The 15,530-nt window shown below is 54.7% G+C and overlaps 6 protein-coding genes across 6 annotated transcripts; 3 read left to right on the plus strand and 3 right to left on the minus strand.

Moving 5' to 3' along the window:
- Positions 1 to 453: 453 nt before the first annotated feature.
- Positions 454 to 856, plus strand: SPSK_06732 (uncharacterized protein; the record flags this gene model as incomplete). Its single annotated transcript, XM_016733430.1, has 2 exons — positions 454 to 519; positions 590 to 856. The coding sequence occupies 2 exons, from the start codon at positions 454 to 456 to the stop codon at positions 854 to 856; spliced, it is 333 nt and encodes a 110-aa protein (XP_016592435.1).
- Positions 857 to 1,144: 288 nt separating this feature from the next.
- SPSK_06065 (MFS transporter, ACS family, pantothenate transporter) lies at positions 1,145 to 3,129 on the minus strand (the record flags this gene model as incomplete). The annotated part of the gene is made up of 4 exons (XM_016732773.1): positions 1,145 to 1,743; positions 1,811 to 2,140; positions 2,200 to 2,223; positions 2,286 to 3,129. 4 exons carry the CDS (start codon positions 3,127 to 3,129, stop codon positions 1,145 to 1,147), a joined length of 1,797 nt encoding a protein of 598 aa, XP_016592436.1.
- Positions 3,130 to 5,809: 2,680 nt separating this feature from the next.
- On the minus strand, positions 5,810 to 7,197 carry SPSK_06290 (MIPC synthase subunit (SurA); the record flags this gene model as incomplete). The annotated part of the gene is made up of 2 exons (XM_016732996.1): positions 5,810 to 6,538; positions 6,604 to 7,197. The coding sequence occupies 2 exons, from the start codon at positions 7,195 to 7,197 to the stop codon at positions 5,810 to 5,812; spliced, it is 1,323 nt and encodes a 440-aa protein (XP_016592437.1).
- A 1,791-nt stretch (positions 7,198 to 8,988) lies between these two features.
- SPSK_06753 (uncharacterized protein) lies at positions 8,989 to 9,342 on the minus strand (the record flags this gene model as incomplete). Its single annotated transcript, XM_016733450.1, has 1 exon — positions 8,989 to 9,342. One exon carries the CDS (start codon positions 9,340 to 9,342, stop codon positions 8,989 to 8,991), a length of 354 nt encoding a protein of 117 aa, XP_016592438.1.
- A 2,998-nt stretch (positions 9,343 to 12,340) lies between these two features.
- Positions 12,341 to 13,297, plus strand: SPSK_06483 (uncharacterized protein; the record flags this gene model as incomplete). Its single annotated transcript, XM_016733188.1, has 1 exon — positions 12,341 to 13,297. The coding sequence occupies one exon, from the start codon at positions 12,341 to 12,343 to the stop codon at positions 13,295 to 13,297; it is 957 nt and encodes a 318-aa protein (XP_016592439.1).
- Positions 13,298 to 13,882: 585 nt separating this feature from the next.
- SPSK_06385 (uncharacterized protein) lies at positions 13,883 to 15,047 on the plus strand (the record flags this gene model as incomplete). The annotated part of the gene is made up of 2 exons (XM_016733091.1): positions 13,883 to 14,340; positions 14,411 to 15,047. The coding sequence occupies 2 exons, from the start codon at positions 13,883 to 13,885 to the stop codon at positions 15,045 to 15,047; spliced, it is 1,095 nt and encodes a 364-aa protein (XP_016592440.1).
- Positions 15,048 to 15,530: the final 483 nt, after the last annotated feature.

Genomic DNA, 15,530 nt, shown 5'->3' on the forward strand with positions numbered 1-15,530 from the left:
GTTCCTCGTCTTCACAGCGTCTATCAGCGCTGCAGTTTGAATGCTTCTTTGTTCTTTTGCTTCTTCTCTATTTCTTTACGATTTTTGGGAATGTATCACGAGCGTCTCGAGCATCTAATGAATGCATGGACTTTTGGTCAATGCTAGTACACTTCTGACGTAGATTGCAGTTCGGTGCATGTTTCCGGCGCTTCCACCACTAAGTCCGGCCCAGCCCCCTTCCGCCGAATGCCGGCGTTGCCATTGGTTGGTTCGCTCGTGTCAGCCAACGTCCCCTTTTGTCATCGTCACATGTAGCACGCGAAGCCGACGTTGATAAATAGTCTGCCCGTCGTCCAGACTTGTCTCGTGCCCTGCCTTCTTGTCATTTCTGTTCTCGACCGTCGCCGCTTCCAGTCCGCATCAACAACGACCTCATCTCATCTCATATCGTCGTCCGCCTCCTCGCCCACGATGTCTCTTGTCCACACCGTCCTCTTGCAGTTCAAGGAAGATGCTGCTCCTGAGAAAGTCAAGGACGTGAGTCGGACGACACCCCCACGTTTTTTTTTTTTTTTTATTATGTGCTCGTCCACCGCTAACAGACCAGGCCTGCGATCGCTTCTTGGCTCTCAAAACGGCCTGCCTCCAGGCGGCCACGCAGCAGCCCTACATTCTGTCCATCAAGGGCGGCCGCGACAACTCGGCCGAGGGCCTGCAGGGCGGGATCACGCACGGATTCGTGGTGGAGTTTGCCACGGCCGCGGACCGCGACTACTACGTGAAGAACGACCCGGCGCACCTGGCGTATGCGGCGTCGCTGCACGGGCTGGTGACCAAGGCGGTGGTGGTGGACTTTGCCGACGGAGTATACTAGGCTGGGCCGTGGAGAGTGCCAGAGGTATAAAGGGCTTCCTCTCGATGTAGAATGCAATTGAATATAAAACAGTAATCTATAAAAGCATATCGCACTATATCACGAAATGAAAGAAAAAAAACCATACAAAATAGTATGCCAAAGTCGTGTCAATGTCATCCGTAATTCGTGGGCGCTTTGTGCCACTGCATCCGTCTCTTATTACGGGATATGAAGTCGCCGCAAGATGTCAAGCCTATCTTGTCAAGTCAATGCCCGCCCTCTGGGCGTATCCCCTTCTCCTCTCCATCACGCGTCCGCTTCGCTTGTCGGGATGGCGGTGTACACGAGCGGCTGCCGCTCGGCATCTTGCCAGCTGGCAAGTCGTGTTTTCTGCTTGCCAGCCTTGTTGCTGCGCTGCCTGCTCTGTTTGACAGCGGCCGCCTCGTCGCGCCGCCGGTCGCGCCAGAGCAGTACCTGGATGGCGACGGTGACGAGCACCATGAGGATTTGCAGCGTAATGGACCACGTGTAGCCGCGGCGGGCGGCGGGGAAATCGGTGGTGCGCCAGACAAAGTTGGGCGCGAGAGCCTGCAGGGCATACGCCAAATCATTGGCCATGGCGACGATGAGGGCACGCTTCTCGGTGTCGGCGGAGCAAATCTCGTTGATCCAGATGAGGATGAGCGGGCCGGCGCCGCCGCCAATGTCGCTGAACCAGTAGACGACTTTGCGCGCGTGGATGTTCTCGTAGAGCGGCATTCGGAGGAACGCCATCGCAAACCCGACGTGGATCACGGCGCCAATGTAAATAAACGGCCAGCGACGGACGGAGCCACGCAGGGCGTCAGAGAGCCAGCCCCAGACGAGGGACATGGCGATGAGGATGCCGGTGCAGACCAGCGGGACTGTCATTGTCAGCGCCGCACGGCGGGACGGATTGATGCAGCAACAACGGTGGAGAGAAAGACGTACGACTGTTGATCTGGCCAATGGTAAAGGACACGCCCGGCACCGGAGGCGGGTCGGCATTGAAGCTCTTGAGCCAGTAGCCCATGGCATTTTGGTAGCCGCCGTTGTTCCACAGAATGTAGAGCAGCGGCAGCAAGTACGTGTGCCAACTGCGGACGATGCGGCGCGCTTTCTCACGGGTCCAGGGCTGTTTGCCCGCGCGGCCAATGGCCTGCATGCGGTCCACAGACAGCTGCTGCTCCGCTTCGGACAGCCACCAGGTGCGGTCGCCGCTTTGGGGCAGGTGCGGGAAGAAGATGTAGCCGAGGAGGGCCAGTGGAAGTGTAATGAAGCCTGGGGTTGTCAGCGGCGGAGACGAACGTCAACCACGGGAATGCTTGGACTGGACGTACCATCAACAACAAACAGCCAGCGCCCTAACAAAGTCAGCGAGACGTCGGATATATGCGACGAGAAAACAATAGATGGGGTTACTTACACCCCGACAAGCCGTGCACCCCGTGCAGCCGCTTGTAGGCGGCCGCCTGCAGGAACCCGCTAAACAACTTGCCCACCGAGCCGGACAGCCAGAAGAGCATCGTCCGCTTGCCCAGCTCCGGCGGCGTGTAGATTGACCCCAGCAGATAATGGATGCTCGGGTAGAACCCCGACTCAAACAGCCCCACAAAGAACCGCAGCAGGTACAGCGCGTGCGGCGACTGCACCGTCGCGGCGCATACCGTCGCCAGCCCCCAGCCGACCTCCAAGGACGGGATCACCCAGCGCGGGCTGACGCGCGTGATGAGCAGCGTCGCCGGGATCTGGCCGAGCACGTAGCCGGCCGTCCAGAGCGACGTGCTCGTCACCAGCTCGTTGCCGTCCATGTGCAGCTCTTCCTTCATGCCGGACAGAAAGGCGTTGTACACGTTGGTCTGGTCAAGCGTCTTGAGAAAGTAGCCGATGGAAGCAAACGTCAGCACGACCGCGTCGACCTTGTGCAGCAGACGACGCTCGGTCGGCGGGCGGTCCCACGTGTCCCAGACGTAGCTGCGCCATGTGGCATGGGGAGCCGGCGTGGTGGGACGCGACGGGTGCTTGTTGTCGTCGTCGAGGTCCAGATCGAGGTCAAGGTCGAGGTCGACGGTCGAGTTGCTCCGGCTGCTCTCGCCGCCGTCGTCTAGCAGCCGCGCCGAGTCGAGGCCGTCCTCATCTCGTTGGTAGCTACGCATGGTCGGTAGTGGTTGGAGACAGATGCTCGTCGTGTTGTCGTCGGGCCTGCCGTGCTCGTGTCGTCCGTCCTGCTCGCTTGGCTCGTCATACACGTCAAAGTCGTTTTGAGCCATCACGAAGGGCCGGCGATGGCACTGCGGCCATACTCATACCGATGTCGTTATGGCCCTGCGTGCTTGCATGCGTGCTTGCATGCGTGCGCCTGTGTTGTCCATTACAAACCAGGCATAGACTCTCTGCCACAGCATGTCACGGGCACAGACAAGCCCGCTGACCGCTGTCTCATGTTGCTGCTCTTGTGCTATTTGTGCCATTTCGTGCTATTTTGTGCCATTTTGGTGCTGCTCTGCTGCGCTGTTCCGAGTCGTCAAATGGGCAGGCGCCCCCTGACGCAGATGTTGCCATATGCCGTTGCGGTTGCGTTACCCACTAGCACACCACCTCATAGGCGCAGGAAGGCGCGAAAAGAGCTTCATGCGACGGGATTAGGGAGGAAGGAGCGACTTCACAACATGCAACAAGCGGGGTTATTGAGCGCAGCTCGGTTTTCCACATAAAAGAAACACAACAGCTGGCGATCTACGATCCTTCAGGGCTGGCGCCGTACCTTGTTGCGACTCTGATTACATTTGTCAGGTTTTATCATTTGAAGCCCGTGTAAGTGATGTGTATGAGGCAACGTGTGTATATAGACGCATGAGCTGAATCCAAAGCGGACGTTTGGTATTCCCACAGTTCCTCACCAGATTTTAGCGTGACTTCCCCAGATTGACAGCCCGTAATTAACTCCGGTTCCACCTCCCGAGCTTTCCGAGCTTGCCGAATATCTGTGCGCGTCTTGCCATCTACAAAACCGTAGACATCCCCCGGTTTACAGCCGATCGCTACTTTCTGTTCTTTTCTTCCTACATCGATTATCTTTGTACGAATCGAGGATATCGAGGATATAGACTCAGGCGGGCTCACGACACGACCATAGCGACTCGACATGAGAAACGGCTCTTCTGGAAACCACAACGATGAAGACGGTTATCTTTTCTTCTCGACTTCTGTCACCAAGGACCACCTCCAAGAGTTAGTCTATCGGATCCACAAAGCATACCTATTCTCGTGCGTTTTGTTTTCCCTGTCCAGATGCAAGACTTGGAGCACCAGCACAGTGCTCACTTTTGGTTCTGCAAGAAGCCTTGCAAATTTGTTTGTGCCAGCAAGCTGCTTGTGCACTGAGCGCCATCTATCCTTTTGGCCATATCGAGAGACAGCTTGCCGTCGACATAATTTGCCTTCTTCCTACACTGTGTTCGCCACCTCCCAGCCGTCCAGAAGCCATCTTGCAGCATCCGCTTCAACCGCGCGTACCATGCAATACGGCATGTTATTCAGACCAACTGGTATTTTATCGACTCCCCGATGACACCTGATTCGATTCACGCCACTTGCAAAGACCATTTGGACTGGTGAATGGCGACCCGCCAACACCTTCCAGAAGAAGTACACGAGCTCGACGACCTACATAGACAGATTTGACAGTCCCGGACCCGTTTGCGCCAGAGCAAATAGGGCAGCTGTCGACGACCCTTGGTGACCCTCGGTGAAGTCCGATGTGTACCATCTCCTTTCGATTTTGGCATCAGCTCCAACTGCGGCCTCCGACGGGCTCTCGATGGGTTGCACCCAACTCAACACCCACGCCAAATCTTTTGCCCTCCACCGTCATTTCGAGGGTCGTGTAAGCAGACGGTAATGTCTGTCATGCCGAGGAGGCCTGGCACGATATGAATGACCATTTGTTGCTCCATGCTGGCGAATGTGCGCCCGGCGTCATAACGTTTCCCAATTGTGGAGGGCAGCTCAAAAAGACGAATAACACTTTTTTGGTGGCGGCTGCCAAACATTGGAAACGCAGTGTACCTCACCTCGACGATTCCAACAAGCCTGACCAGGGTTTCTTTGTCCTCCGGCAACTTAGCCAGGTAATTCATCCATCTCTCCGGTCTTATTTTGATACAGAGGGAGTAAACGAAGATCGGTGTGCCGTCACCAATGAACATACGACAGAAGGCACACATATCAATGATGGTTGCCTAACACTCGGTCATTGGTGATCGAGATGATTGGCGACTTGCAGCGTCGGGGTCGTATTTCCAACCGCCGTGTCGCTTATTCTTTCTTGCCGGAGGCATAAAACAGTGTCCCAAACTCCGGGGTGCGCACACAACGAGGCAGGGCTGAAAGATAGGATCCGGGCGATTCAATGCATATATAAATGACATTCCCTCCTCCCCCAAAACGACCTCAAGCTTTTAAATCCCCATCGAATTCTGCTGCGGCACAGCTCGCCGTGGGTTGGGTGACTTCAGATTCGTGCATTTGTGGCTCGTCGACAGTACCATTTTCCCGGGAAAATTGATACGAAGGAGACCATGTTCGCCTTTATCCAAACTCGAACCCATCGTTATACCCGGTTTTACTCGCTATCCCGCTCTCCTTGTCGTCACATGGTTCGTTTACCGTTTGTGTGTTGCACTTTGTTGTCGTGTCGGAGGTTGATATATATTTCTTTATTATGCCAATTGTGTAATATGCCCAGGATTACCGGAAAGAGAGGAACAGAAAAAAAAGATACACAAGAAAAGATACTCAAAACAAGACCACTATTACCAAGATAGGACAAAGAGCAAGGTATGCAACAAAATCAAAAAAAAAAAATACCGCAACACAATGCTAAATCACTACAGAAATAAAACAGTGTCGTATCCTCATCCTCGGCGTCGAGTCAAGGTCCCGCCCCGGTCATACGATTTTCGACAGCTTGAGGAGACCGCCCTCTGTGGACGACAACGACGACCGCGACCCGCGCGCACACCCGTAGCACCACGTCAGCAGACGGTTCACGATAAACAGGCCGATGATGAGGCCGATGGCGCCCATGCCGAACCAGGTCCAGGGCCGGGTGCCGATCCACATGAGGGCCTTGGCGTCGCCCTGGTGCCAGGTGGCGCTCTCGAGGTCGGTGATGAAGGGGTTGAGCTCGGTCCCGTTGATGACGCCAATGGTGCGGGCGTGCAGGGCGTAGGGCGGGGTCTGCAGATAGTCCTTGACGACCATGGTCAGGAACATGGGGCCGGCGGAAATCATGATGACGGCGTACGGCTGCCAGCGGGCCCAGAAGTGGGTGAGGGCGTTGTAGAGCGGCAGCTGGGCAATGGCGGACGCATAGGCCGGGTGGCGGGCGGAGGCGATCATAAAGTCGTTGGTGATGCCGGTGGGCAGCGTGGACTTGAAGAGGGCGCGGTGCTGGGCGGCGTCCGAGGTGTCGTCGGGGGTGGCCTCGATGCGCTCGAGCGGGAAGCTCGCGTTGCACCACGTGTCCATGTCGAGGTAGATGCCGCCGTAGTGGTACAGGACAAAGTAGCGGATAGCGTCGGCGCGCTGGATGGGGAATACGTAGTTGTCCCAGACGTCGACGAACCAGGGATACTCCTCGGCAAGGAACGCGCGAGCCGACGCATCGGTCCAGAGCTGAAGAAACACGTTAGCAAGACATAAAGGGGTCTTGTGCCTTATCGACAGGGGAGGGGGCTTACCTTGTACTCAAAGCCCGTGTAGGCGTCCTTGCACGACTGCTGCGACGCGCGCCACTTCTCCGGGACCACATCGGTGGCCGTTGTCTGGTGCAGAATGCGCGGGATGGCGTTGCGCTTCGCGGCGGGCGGCGGCGGCGGTGGCGGCGGGAGCGGCACGCCGAGCGTGTTCTTGGCGGCGGTGACGCCGGCCGGGTCCCAGGCGTCGACGCTGGACGGGCCCGAAAGCACGACGCGGGGGCCAAAGAACTCCTTGTTGCGGCGCAGCAGGGTGATGAGGGGCTCAAAGGCCACGAGAAGGACGACGATGATCAGCAGGTCAATCAGCAGCAGCGTGGTGGTGCTTCGCCGCAGCCGACGCGCGAGCAGGGACAGGATGTTGCGGTGGCGTGGTGTTTGTGATGGCGAGTCGGGCCAGGCGGCCGTGTGCGACGAGGACGAAGAGTGCGAGGTGGAGGACGAGAGGGACGACAGTGACGACAGCGAGGGCGAACTCCAGGACGGGCGGTCGTGGTCGTGGCGGTCCTTGTCGTTGTCGACGAGCTCGTAGCGCGCCGGCGACACCATGCCACGGACGTAGCCCCAGAGAGACGGCATGGTGGAGGGGGTCGTGTGGCTGCCGGGAGAAGAGAGAAGAGGAGTCGTGTGACTTGGCGACAATTGACGGTCGGAGATAGTTGTTTCGGGACAACGTCGACGTTGCAAACGGCAGGCGCAAATGTGACGGACGATACGCCTGCTGGGAGCGCCGATTCAAAAAGGGAAGGACGTGCCGCAATAAGGGAGAAGTCGTGGAAGGCAGTCGTGGTGGAATTGGGTGAAAAGGGGGAAGGAGCAGAGAGGGAAAGTGAAGAACAAGGGATAAAGAGGGAAGGAGAGAAAACAGACGAGAGGGAAAGAAGGAAAATGAAAAGACACACAAACAATTGTGTCAGTCGCGAAGCATCTCGAGTATTGGGGAAAGGGAGAAGCAAAAACGAACAAAAGGAACAATAGGAACAAGAGCAAAAAGGAACAAAAAGAACAAGAGAAGAAGGCCGTTTGCTTTTCAGACTGGATCTTTGCACGACAAAACGAGCCAAGACAAGAACGAGCAAAGGAGCAAAGGAGCCAACCACTAAGACCAGGGGACTCGCGAAAACCCACTTGTCTAAGACGTCCAGGACGTCCAGAATACAACATACAATGTGCGCCCTGAAAATGGAAACGGGCCCCACGAAAATTGAGAAAGCGCCGCGGAAAAAAAAAATCACAAGACGGATGGCGGAGACTGCAGGCGTGCTTCAGGCGCCACAGTCACGCTGCAGTGGCCCTGCCTGCCGACGTCAGCGTGCACATGGCCCCTGAGAGAACCGAGAAATGGACGCCACTGGTCGGACGATGGCCAGAGATGGTCGAGAAACGGTCCAGAGGCGACAGGCGACTCCGTCATGCTAAGCTTCGCTTGGCGCCAAACACGCGTGTTGTGGTGGTTTCTTTTCGTTGCCCGTCCTCTTTGCCCTGGTACGTACTCTTTACTCCAAATCGTCCCTCCGGAAATTGGATCCCAATCCACCGTTTTGCCATGTATTGCCGGCTTTCCATGCCTGTCAGCCTCCTGTATCTTAACTTTTATCTGTCTTACGTGCAATCTCGCCCCATCCTGCAGTTATCATTTCTCGTCGTCTCTTCCACAGCACACTTTTCGCTCTGCGGTGAATGGAACCTTTTGTCTTTGTTGGTCATTTCCGCTTTCTCCCTCAGCGCCATTGAGAACTTGTATTTCCAAGTCTCTTTGCTGCCAGAGGGCGATTACGGGGACACAGAACCTATGAGTCGGACAAGGGCGCAACTTGGACGCTTAGGGGTGCAGACGGTCGGTTGGGCAAGGCGGGGCGACGCGCTAGCGGGTTTAGGGTTAGGGATCTGTTGTTAGGGAGGGGATGTTGTACGCAGTTTTTTGTAGGTTGTAGTTCCTTTCTTTTTGTCTTTTGAACAAAAAATAAATAAATTAAATTCAAAAAATCACTGATTCGTTTACTTCGTTGGAGTATTTCTCCCACTGTCTTCTTAGGCCTAATTTGCCTTTGCAGATCCACCTCTGACAGCTTTTCCATTCGAAACACTTGTTGACTTGGAACCCGCCCCAGCGCAACGCGCCAAGAAAGGGGGCCTCGGGGGCCTCCTACTTTCAAGACGGAATGACGACAACCACTCAAAATACGGTCGGTCGCAGCAACTCGCCTAAAGTCGCCTGCAACACGGCGTGCTCCGTTCTCTGCTTCCGGCACCCCTTCTCCTTATTCTGTTAGGCCTTAACTGTGAACAAAAATAAAATAAAGTAAAAATAAAAATAAAAGCAAACACACCCAACGGCATGTCGGCGCGTGTTTGCACCGTCTTGCGCAATCAACTCGAACTGAGACACTGAAACTGGACTTTGGCCCTGCAGTTGTCTGAGTTGTTTGCTGACAACCCGACAACACAACCCGGAAACAGGGTTCTTGACTTCTCGACCACCACTGGCTGAGCCTCGATGGCGACGACGTCTTTCGCCGCAGCAAAGCACTGCAGTTCACCATGTGTCGTAGCGGTGCGATTGTGCGAGACAGGAGAACCAGACGACCCGGGCTTCCATTGTCGCTTCTGTCCTTCTGCAGAGTTTCCGGGCCGGCGGTTTTGTGCTGTATCCAGTCCCGTTTTCCCCTGATCCCGTACCCAGACTCCATATCCGTACCACAAGTCCGACGGCTTTCCATTCATTGCCTCGCATTCATGCCCCTATTTTGTCGTCAGGCCCATGCACACTCACACACGTTTTGATTCGTCTCTGCGTCTGATTCGTTCCGTTCACAAATCCGAGTTGCCTCTTTTGATAGCATTCGTCATTCTGCATGTTGGTTTTGCATTTCCTATTTCTCCTTTTGGCTTCGCCTACGACTCGCACGCTCGCCCGGCTTCTCACTTCCGACGTTGGTACGTCGTCATCACTGAGCATTCCTAGAGTCTTTCGGCCACTTACCCAATTTGTTTTCCACTGTACTCCTTGGTGAGAGTACTGTGGTAATTACAAAAACACCGACGAGCACATGAGCCGCAAACCCGGCCTCTTTCGCCTCGTTAGACCAGATGACGTTGCAAAGTGTGCGAGAAGTAGAAAAACGATAAGACCGTGTGCGTAGACAAGGTATGTAAGAGTGCTACTGTTCTGTTGATATCAGAATCGTATTTACTCCGTGCAGCGTGTCTGAAAACATTGGTAACCTGGTAACGTATCGCACAACATGAGCTGATGAGGTGCCTTCGTCTGATCTACCCCTCTTCTCCCCTCCTCTACGACGTCTGTACGTATCTGTCTTTTATCATAACCTGGTCGGCACCTCGATGCTACGATACGACAGTGTTCTATGGTCAGGCTGGTGAGGATGGAGAACGAACAAAACGGAACGAAAGCGATAGCGACGGAGACTAAACGGAGTAAACGGACTAAACGGACTAAAAGCCTACTGTGAAGAAACGAACATCGTAGAGACAAGAAAACGGCAACAGCGGCCCAGACGGCAGGGCCATGTGGGTACGTTCATGTTGCCGAACCGGCCAATCAGCGTCGTGGTGACGCGTGGATAAATTGCGTTTTTGTGGGTCACTTGTGGGGATTCATTGGCCAAAAACCCAACAAACGACAAAAAAGACGTTCCCTAATTCAGAAGGTGACGCGGCCGTCACAGCAAGGTCCCCCAGATCGCTTCCAGGTTTTCCTACTTTTGTCGTCTTCGTTGGTCTTTGCCGTTCGATGTCTTGGCCAACAGGCCCAACACCTAAACCAAGCCTCCAAGCCTCACCAATGTGCATTTCCTTGTTTCGCACAACGCCAGGGTTGATGGCAATCGAATACAAACGCCAGCATCGGAATGTCGATCTGCAGAGTCGATTGTCTTGGCACTCTCTAAAATACATCGTAGATGTCCATACCACAAGGAGTACTCATTAGGGCGAGGCTGCCCGCCAACTGCACAGCTGCCTCGAGTCGTTGGGTTGTCCAGTGTCTCAACTAGAAAGCTTAACATCCAGACTGCCAGTCCGGTGTTCTCCAAGCATTTAACTTCACCAATGTTGACAGCGGCGGTGGAAACTGCGACCTCTGAACATCCACAACCACATAGCATTGACAACCAGACAACGTAGTCTCACAACGGGTTTCCGCCCCATTCTCCATATACTTGCCCCTTTTACCTCCTGGGCTGTTCCTGCGTCTTTGCCCTGCGTCTGCTGTACGCCGGTCACGTTGTACCCACTCACCTGTGGTCCCCTGCATTGTCCATCTCACACTGCATTGTCCACGGCAGCTTGCTCTGCTTTCGTCGTGGACCGTTTTGAGAAGACGAAAAGCGTGGAGGACAAGTGCAACTGCCCCTACTCTATTGCACCTCAAAGGAAGACGGTGCGTTTTTCATTTGGTATGTGCCTTTCTCGCTTCCAACATGTGCTTCTCCGCTACATAGTGATACGCTGGACGTTACGCATTACGCGTGTTTCTATTTTTGCTCTTGCCGGGCAATAAGATCAACAGATCTCCCAGGAATAAGAAATCATCTCAAACTCAAACGTCAATAACAAGCATAAGCATTAGCATCATATCATCATATCATATCATCACGTTGCTCCACTCATTCTTCGGTAAACCTCAGCCTCAAAGCCATTTTTGAGATTTGGGCATAAACAAAGCCGGTCTTGTCAATCAGTGACAGACATTTGATAGAGGACGGAATCGAGGGACTTTCCTTGAATACCATCAGGACCATGGACCCTGGCGGCCGGCGTCGGTAGGTGCTGGAAATCTCGACAGAGGCAATCTCTCAGTGCAGGTAGTCGATCACGAGACATGCATCGTCAAGCGTGCGCATCGCCTTGGCCAGGTACTTACGCCATGTGCAATCCGTCTTACCTGAAACAGCTGGCTGTTGGGCGCAGTGATCACGATGCTATCGATGGCAAATGTATATTCGCCCGGCGTGTTGGCCCCAGACGGTTGGCCGCCTCGTTGTTGACGATGACGGCGAGGATCCGGAGAGGGACGATTGATGAGAGGATGATGAAGGTAACGTAAAGAGAGGCGGCGTGCGTCCATGCCAACCGTTATGCTACCGAGACTATTACCAACCAACTCGAGACATAGGTCCAGCCCCAAATCGCGGGAGTGTAGAGCCAGTAGTATTGTCTGGTGACAGAAAATGTGTTTATTCGAAGAAGATACAGCTGCATGCTCAACATGTTGTAGGCCTGCAGATGACCGGTCAGTCCTTTTTTATTTTATTTTATTTCTTCTTCTTCTTCTTCTTTTTCTGTAAAAAAAAAAACACAAATGTATATGTCATAAATAAAATAAAGACAATAAGAGTACTCACGAACACAGTTCAGGAAGCAAAGAAGCATCATTTGAAAAGAATACTTGGCTATTTGCATTGTTTACATCCAAAGAGTACCATTACAGCAACCCTCGATACTGTCACGGGAACCGATTCCATATGGCCGTCTCTCCTCTTTTTTTCTGAAAATATAATGCATGTATGTCATCTAATTTATGTATGCATAGCCGTATTGTGTGATGTTAATAAAGATAAAGAATTGCGCGCAGGTCGTCCCTGCTTCACTTTCTTTTTGTAATAAGGCTGAAGAGGTGGATCCAAACCAAACTAGCGCTGTTTTGGTGCCTTGAGTTCGACCAGTGTATCTTAGTGTTTGGTTGCCACAATTTAACGACATGTCGACCTCACTCCGCGACGCTTCTTCTGTCCCCATTTCGCTTTCCGACACCGCAGTTGTCCACCAGCCTCACCACCACAGAATGGCCACAGATGGACCGGCACCGACAACAATAGAGGACGCGCCCGTGTTAGCGTTTACGCGCCTCACGCCGCCGGCCCAGTCGGACTCGGCCAATACAGAGAGCTCGGCGTCCCCTCCTCCGGCTGTTGTTTTTCTCCACGGCGCCGAGTCCTGCCATCTTGAGTTTACACGCGTGGCTGCGTTTCTGGAGGCCGACTACGACCTTTTGCTTGTTGACCTGCCGGGCCACTCGCGGTCCAGGCACATTCCCTTTAGTTTTGACAACACCATCCGTGGGCTGGCCCGACTCGTCACCAACCACGTGGTCGCTCAAAAAGCCCACGTTGTCGGTCTGTCGCTGGGCGGCTTCCTTGCCCTCGAATGGGCCCGCCGCCTCCCGGACCAGGTCCTCTCTGTCTGGTGCACCGGCTGCAGCCCCTTTACCGGCACGCGCCTGTGGTTTATGCAGCACCCGCGGCTGCTGAGCGGCCTCGTGACGCTGGCCGGGCAGCTGGCGACGGAGCGCATCTTTTGGGCGACGCTGGGCGGCGCACAGCCCATCCCCGGGCTCCGGGAGGAGGTGCAAAGGAACCAGAACATGGCAACGCTGCGGCCAGCGTACGAGGAGCTGGCCCTCGTCACAAACGACAACCTGGCGGCCATCCGCGGAAGCGTGCGCGTGGCGATTGTGGCCGGCGCCAAGATGGACAACGTGGACGATACGGCGGCCGCAGGCGTTGTCTTGCGGCGACAGAACGCGGCCAGTGGCGCGTACGTCGTGCGCAACGCCATCCACTGGTGGTCGCTTCAGTTCCCGGAGCTGTTTGCCGAGGGCGTGCGCGCGTGGATCGAGGGCCGGCCGATGCCCGACGAATATGAGCCGTTGATGTGATGGCGGGCATCAAGACGTTGTTACTTCCCGGCACCAGTCATCGTACTTTTGCTCTACTGTGGTTGTCCACAACGCAAGTCATGCCCAAGTCAGCGCGGCCACCATTGTACTTGCACCCAATTATATGGTCGTGACGTTTAACGACCTAAAGTCACAGAACGGAGAGGCAATTTAGACGATAGAGTGACGAGTACTCCGTTTTACTGCGTACAGTAATAAAGCTGCAAAGATGCATCTGTTGCTACATGTGCCGAGGCACCGAGTACGACATATTTGTCGACTGGATTGCATTGTCAGCGTGTGTGGCTGGGCATGCGCCGTTATGATTGGTCGTTGCCTGGTGGTTTTTGTCTTGATGTCCCCTTTGCCCCAGAATCACTACAACATACCGTACACCGCATTGTTTCTGCCATTGTGAACAACGGATCGCTGCAAGCAACGGCCGCATCCATGGAGCATGTTGAGGCCAGCAGGATCACCATTCGTATTTGTTTCTTGTCAAATGGGCCGTAGATCGGACAGGCTTTTAAGAACCAAGCATCTATACCCATCAGGCCAAAACGAGCTGCCACACACCCAAACGCCATGAGTTTCGAAAACGAGCAATATGCCGTCGACGACGAGATCGCTGCGTTTTTCACAAAGACACCCGTGAGCCGCGAGGCGTGCGACAGCCTGGCCAAAGAACTGGTCGGCGGCGACAGCGTCGTCCCGGTCGCGGTGCAGGGCGGTTGTTCGTACACCGTCTACGCCGGCCATGAGTTAAGCCATGTCGTTCAGTTTCGCCTCAAGTCGCTCGAGCTCAAGGGACAGACGGCGGCTCTCGCCCGACGCATATTCGGGGCCTTGGTGCCCGACGTGTCTTTCCGGCGGCAGCTCGGCGACGCGTCCATGGCCGGGGCGGGCCAAGAGCCACTGCTCGTGTACACGATGACGCGCATACGAGGGATAAGCCGCCTGGACTTTGTGCTCGCACACGGCTTCCCCGAAAACTCACCGACCAACAAGGCCCGACGGAAGACTCTGATCAAGGATGTGGCAAGGTATGTCGTTGGGTTCGTCTTTTGCGTATTGTCTAGGGGAAATAGGAAATCCTCACACAATGTGACGCAGCTTCTTTGCTGTCGCGTGGAAAGCGCCGCAGACGGTCGACGCGGCCTCTCGCGACCACATGGCCGCGACGTTTGAGACCGAACTGCACATCTTGCTCCATGCCCTCCCGGACCGCTTCCACCCCGTCCTCCGCGCTACACTGCGATCTCTGCCGGACATTTCCGCTCTTCCTATGGTTCTTCTCCACAAGGACTTGGGCGACTGCAACATCATGGTCGACGAGGCGTCTTGCCACCTGGTCGGCGTCATTGACTGGGCCGAGGCGGAGATCGGCCCCTTTGGCACCAACCTGCATTCCCTGCAAGATTTGATGAGCAAATTGCATCTCAAGCATGGATGGATCCGGTACGAGGACTACGACAATCTGGTGGCTTGTTTTTGGGAGACCTTGGATGGCGCGGTTGGCGGCCTGGACGAAGACACGAGGAAAGCCATCAAGGCAGCGCGCGTCTTGGGTTTGTTGCGGTCCTGGGCCTTTACAAGCCGGCTTGCGAACGAGCCCGCCCCGGTACCCATCCGAGACGACGAGAGCGGGCGGTACAGGATGATGATTCTTGAGGGTTTGCTCCTGGACCCAGCGACACGATTCGAGGGATTGGAGGAGTGGATCGGAGCAGACGGGAGGGAAGACCTTTGACTTTGTCCACGAGGCAACGAGAGAGGTCGACACGGCCACCTGTGGAGAAGGGACATTATTTACATCAGCTCGCTCTCCATTTTTATTCTTTGGCGCTCTTATTTGTCGATCCTCAAAACCGTTTACTGTTGAAATTCAGAAGATGGCCGGAGGCAGACAGGATGTTTCTGATATTGGCTTTCATTCCCACGTTGACGTGCTGCTGTCTCTCTCTTGGACTTTATGACGACTGTTCCCCTTTGGTCGTTTTAGCCATTAGCGGTCACTTATGAGGTAAACCTGTAGACGTTAAATAGGTAAATAGTAGAGGGGAGTTACGTCGGCGGATTATCCCCCCCCTCCCGACATGTAGGAATCTAGGAATTTGAAAACTCCTAGTACGTTGGTGTTTTCGTTTCCAAAGAGATCCTTTCTCACGACACCATTAATGTTGACGGTAAATGGACTTGTTGAGATATGCGGTCGCTTGTTGCTCTCATAAGT

The sequence above is a fragment of the Sporothrix schenckii genome (assembly GCF_000961545.1).
Source record: "Sporothrix schenckii 1099-18 chromosome Unknown Cont38, whole genome shotgun sequence".
In the NCBI taxonomy this organism is placed as follows: Eukaryota; Fungi; Ascomycota; class Sordariomycetes; order Ophiostomatales; family Ophiostomataceae; genus Sporothrix; species Sporothrix schenckii.